Below are 5,265 nucleotides of genomic sequence, written 5' to 3'. Positions count from 1 at the left end.
CCCCGCCCTCGCTCCAGACTGGCGAGGATCCCGGATGTTACCTCCTCCGGCGTACTGAGTCCCCGCCCTTTCTTCTTAGGCCCCGGCCCCTTCCGAATCCGCTACGGGTCCTGCACGGCCTAGGAAGAGTTTCACTGTCTCTTGGGTGGCTAGAGCGTCCTCCCGCGCTTAGTCGCGCTGCAGGTGACGGCGCCCGGAGGCTGTCGGGAAGTAGGCGGGGTGACGTGGGGTTGACGAGCTCAGCGGCGGGTTTGCAGAGATCAGTGCCCGGCGGCAGCTGGTGCGGGGGGCGGCCAGAGCCTTAGGTGGAGCGGGGCGGTGTGTGGCCGGGGCCATGACGGGCAATGCCGGGGAGTGGTGCCTCATGGAAAGCGACCCCGGGGTCTTCACCGAGCTCATTAAAGGATTCGGTGAGAGCCAAGGGGACCGTCCTGGGCCGGGGGTCACGGGAGGAGGCCCAGGCTGGGCATAGAGTGGTTCTCTGCGGTCACCGCCGCCTCGCGTCTGAAGGGAAGCGACTCTGGAAACCTGGATCGCGGAGGGCTCTCGTCCCCGTTTCAGTCCTGGGCAGTCGCGTTTCCGCAGTGATTCCACATCACGAGGGCAGGGATCGTATCTGCCTTGTGCACTGTCGTATCCTCAGGACTCGGCAGTTACTTGCTTAATTGACTGGAGCGCTTCCCCCCGCCCCCGCCCTTCCGTGTGTATCTTTCCCTCTCTACCATCGCTCTTCTGCGGAGCGCTCCCTATACCCGGCAGGTGTGCCCAGGTGCACGTCTCGGGCCATCAGTTCTGCAAGAAAACCTAGGGTGTGCCTCCTCCACGGTAGGGTATATGGCCCAAGCCGCGCAGGAACCCGAGATTCTAGTTACTCAAAGCCGAACACCTTGAGTGTGTGATTAGTTCTGCGGACGTTCCCACAGGCTCACTGCGTGGGACTGACGAGCCACTTCGCGGTTATTCTCCCTGATCGTTTTTTGGCTTCCGGTAAAGTGGTTTCTTGAGCTAGTGCTCTAGACCAGAGGCCACATGCTTTCCTCAGCTTTTTTTTTTTCTGGCTGTGTTCCTTGTCTTACATCCTAAATAGTCAGCATATTTCACTTTTTATCCTTTCCTGCCCTTCTTGTTCCCATCCTTTTCTTTGGGCAGTAAGTTTATTTTTATGGCTACGTTTTTTTTTTTTCAAGTATTATTAATTCTAGCTATTATGTTAAAACTTGTACTGGAGATGAAAATTAAACGTTGATATAGATACTATCGTACATAGCTGAATGTTTGGAATATAATTTATCAAGAATATGTTTACCTACGTTTGTTTACCTACGTATGTTTACCTATCAAGCGTATGTTCTTAGGCACACTGGGAGGGTTTGGGAATTTTCATTGTGAATGAACCACGAGTGCTCCTCTAAAGATCTGACACTCCAACTAATATGGTGTATTAATTGCTGTGTTAGAGTGTGTACAGAATGTAACGGGAACACAGGTCATGGAAGAGCACAGGCAGAAGGAAAAACATAAACAGTAGTAATGTTAAAGTATATGGCATAGGAAACACCTAGCAAAGTGACTAAAAATGTATGTGACAGACCAGAGGAATATTTCAATCTGAAGTTGAAAACTAAACTGAGGCTAGATTGTTTGCTGAGTTGTATAGTTTGGATTGCCCTGTGGTTACTGGGGACTTAACTGTCAAAGATACTGGAATGCTGAAATGACATTTTTATAATTAAAAAAGGTTTACCAAGTGTAGTGTGCAGGGTGGAGTGGAATGAAGCCAGAGAAGCTAGAAGTCTCTTAAAATGGTTGGAGTCAGGTGATTAGCTTGACATAAACTAATAGGTTAAAGAGGAGGAGGTAATTGCAATAATTTTGCTATATTTAAATCAATAGGACTGCTGACTGACTGGATGTAGGGGAAAAGGGGAAAATGACTCCATAGTTTCTAGCTTGAATGGCAGGTGAAGTATAAGAGAACAAGCTTGATGGATGAGAAAATTCAGTTTTGGACATTGAGTTTGAGATGTCTGTAGGTTTAGCCATAAAACTTACCTTTAAAACCTTAGCTATTATGATATAGTAAAGTTAACTTTAAGAAATACTATACTAGGCAAGTTTGTTTTTAAATTAATCCACTCCATTAACAGTTATTGCTTCAGTCCCATACGTATAGAAAACTTAGAATTGAAAATGATTATAAAAGTCATGCATAAAAGAATATGTAACTGCGTCTTCTTACACTACCACAAATTAAAAGTAATTGCTATTAATGGATTGGCCACATTAGCAGAAAAACGTTGCAAAAAGTTAAATCATGGTAGTTGTATATCATCATCAGATAGTTTCAAGGAGAAAACAAGTGTATTTCAATCATTTCCATTTTTTTTTTAGCCAGTTCTTGGCTTTAAAAAAGTTTTTTGAAGTTCATTCTTTCAAAAGTGGACAATCTTACTGTGTTCTGAATGCAAATGTAAATTTATTTTAAAAGGTAGTTCATTGGAAGGGAAATTATTTGTGGAGTCAGTGAATATATAAATACAAATTTTAGTGGACTATAGCATCATGATAAAACAAAATCCTTATTAAGAAACTGATGGAGCAGACACATACTTTTAATTGGTGTGGCACATACATAATTCATGAATGCACCAAAACAAACTCTGATGGTCTACCAATTAAAAACAGAAGCTATAAACTTCTGTTTCCAGCCAGGATGGAATAGCAGGGACTGCATTTACTTTTCCACAGCAAATCAATGACCCCAGCTTTCATTTCAAGAAACTAGAAAAAAGAGCAAATGAAACCTGAAGTAAGCAGATGAAAGGAAATAATAAAGATCAGAGTTGAAATTAGTGAAACAGAAAAGAGAAAAGTAGTGGAGAAAATCAATGAAACTAAAAGCTGGTTTGTCAAAGATCAATAAAATGGACAAACCCCAAGTCAGCCTGGTCAGAAAAAGAGGAAAAGGGCACCTGACTGGCTCAGTTGGTAGAGCATGAAACTCTTTTAAATATTTATTTATTTTTGGCAGAATGCAAGCCAGGAAGGGGCAGAGAGAGGAGGACAGAGGATCCGAAGTTGGCTCTGTGCTGACAGGTTGACAGCAGCTAGCCCAGTGTGGGGCTTGAACTCACCAACCATGAGATCATGACCTTTAGCTGAAGTCAGACACTCAACCCACTGAGCGACCCAGGTGCCCCAGTAGAGCATGCAACTCATGGTCTCAGGGTTGTAAGTTCAAGCCCCATGTTGGGTATGGAGATTTCTTAAAAATAAAATCTTAAAAAAAAAAAAAAAAAAAAAAAAAAAAAGGGAAAGAAAAAGTAGAGGAGACACAATGACCAATATTAGGAGTAAGATGATACCACTATGGATCCTGTAGATTAAAAAGATAATAAGGGAATATTCTAAACATTATTATGCCAATCAATTTGACAACTTGGGTGAAATGTATAAATATCTTTAAAGACATAAATTACCAAAGCTTATACAAGAAGAAATGGATAACCAGTATAGCCTTACTTTATTAAATAAATTGAAATTGTAACTTAAAATCTTCCCACAAAGAGAACTGTAGCCAAAATTGCTTCACTGGTATATTATTTCAAATATTTAAGGATTAAGTAATACCAATTTTATACAAACTTTTCCCAGAAGAAATGGAGAGGAAGGAATATTTCCCAATATTCTCTGAGGGCCATCATTATCCTAACACCCAATACAGAAAAGACATTACAAGAAAAGGAAACTACAGACCTAACTCCATCATCAACATAAATGCAAAAATTCTTAAAAAAATATGTTTTTTTGATGTTTATTTATTTTTGAGAGAGAGAGAGAGAGACAGATAGAGCATGAGTGGGGAAAGGGAGACCGAATCAGAGCAGGCTCCAGGCTCTGAGGTGTCAGCACAGAGCCGGATGTGGGCTCAAACCCTTGAGGCATGAGATCATGACCTGAGCCAAAGTTGGATGCTTAACTGACTGAACAACTCAGGCGCTCCATAAATGCAAAAATTCTAAACAGAATTTTAGTAAATCAAATCTAATAATCTATTAAATGGACAGTATGTCATGGCTGAGTGGGGTTTATCCTAGGAATTCAGTGTTGGTTTAATATTTGGGATTCAGTGTGATTCACCAAAGTAACACAAAAAAACCCAAAAAACTATATGATTATCTTTTTTTTAAATTTTTTAATGTTTATTTATTTTTGAGAGAGACAGAGACAGAATGCCAGTGGATTAGGGGCAGAGAGAGAGGGAGACACAGAATTGGAAGCAGGCTCCAGGCTCTGAACTGTCAGCACAGAGCCCGACGCGGGGCTTGAACTCACGGACCACAAGATCATGACCTGAGCCAAAGTCGGACGCTCAACCGACTGAGCCACCCAGGCGCCCCTATATGATTATCTTAATAGACACAAAAAGCATTTGATAAAATCCAACATCTGTTAAGAAATATGGACTATTATATTTTACCCTGTTTGCCAGCTAACAAGTTAGCCTGTTTATATTATAAAGGATTGTATTATTGAATATATATTGATAAAGAGATAAAAGACTGTATTATGTATTAGCCTTGGCACAGTAGGCAACAGGAGATTCACATTTGCATTGGATCCCTTGTCCTACAAGTCCATGGGAGTGGCACTAGATAGAGGTGGATGTTGCACACATGGGTCTGTGTCATAGCTAAGGAACCCTGAGTTTAGGGAACTTCCAATTTTATTAAAGAGGCTGCTAGCAAACCTGCTCGGCCTTTGGCTTTAGGAAGATACTATGGACAGCACGTAAGTCTTGTCTTTGCACCAGGGGGAGACATTATCTATCTTTCAAGTCTGTTTATTGAAATAACATCCTTGAAACGATAGTCCAGAACTCCTCCCAGAAGATAAGCAGAAACAGGAGAAACTCATTGAGAGTTGTCTCCCAATAAAATCCATTTTTCCTTTCTACCCCAAACATGCCATCCCTTCAGCTTCTCTGATTAATCTGATCTGACCCACAGAGCTGGTACCGAATCTGTTTAATTTATCTCTTACTGTGTTTACATTAGAAAGCAGTGGCTTTCTCCTTAAGTTTTTGTTTTGACCTTTCATCTTGGCTGAAGGCCATAATTCAGGTATAGGTAGTAATTGCACAGACTCCTCCTGGGCTTGCCAGGAGGGAGTCTTGCAGAATTCCATCATTCACAACAACTCTGGCCCAGGAGTTGAGACAAATCTGAATGACTTGGGGCCAATATAGTGTTTCCTTGACATGAA

At 41.8% G+C, this 5,265-nt stretch overlaps 1 protein-coding gene across 2 annotated transcripts in view; it reads left to right on the top strand.

Annotated features, from left to right (window-relative positions):
• Positions 1 to 213: 213 nt before the first annotated feature.
• The window catches only part of UCHL5 (ubiquitin C-terminal hydrolase L5), a 41,745-nt gene continuing 36,693 nt past the window's right edge, over positions 214 to 5,265 (top strand). For both annotated transcript variants that reach the window (XM_025927772.2, XM_025927771.2), the window contains exon 1: positions 214 to 410. In XM_025927772.2, coding sequence (XP_025783557.1) covers positions 335 to 410 — 76 coding nt within the window. In that variant the 5' untranslated portion in view covers positions 214 to 334. The remainder of the gene's footprint in view (positions 411 to 5,265) is intronic.

Source organism: Puma concolor, chromosome E4, assembly GCF_028749965.1.
Source record: "Puma concolor isolate L17-30 chromosome E4, mPumCon1.1.hap2, whole genome shotgun sequence".
Lineage (NCBI taxonomy): Eukaryota > Metazoa > Chordata > Mammalia > Carnivora > Felidae > Puma > Puma concolor.
Note: the sequence above shows the minus strand (reverse complement) of the source record. Positions and strands in the feature narration are given on the sequence as shown.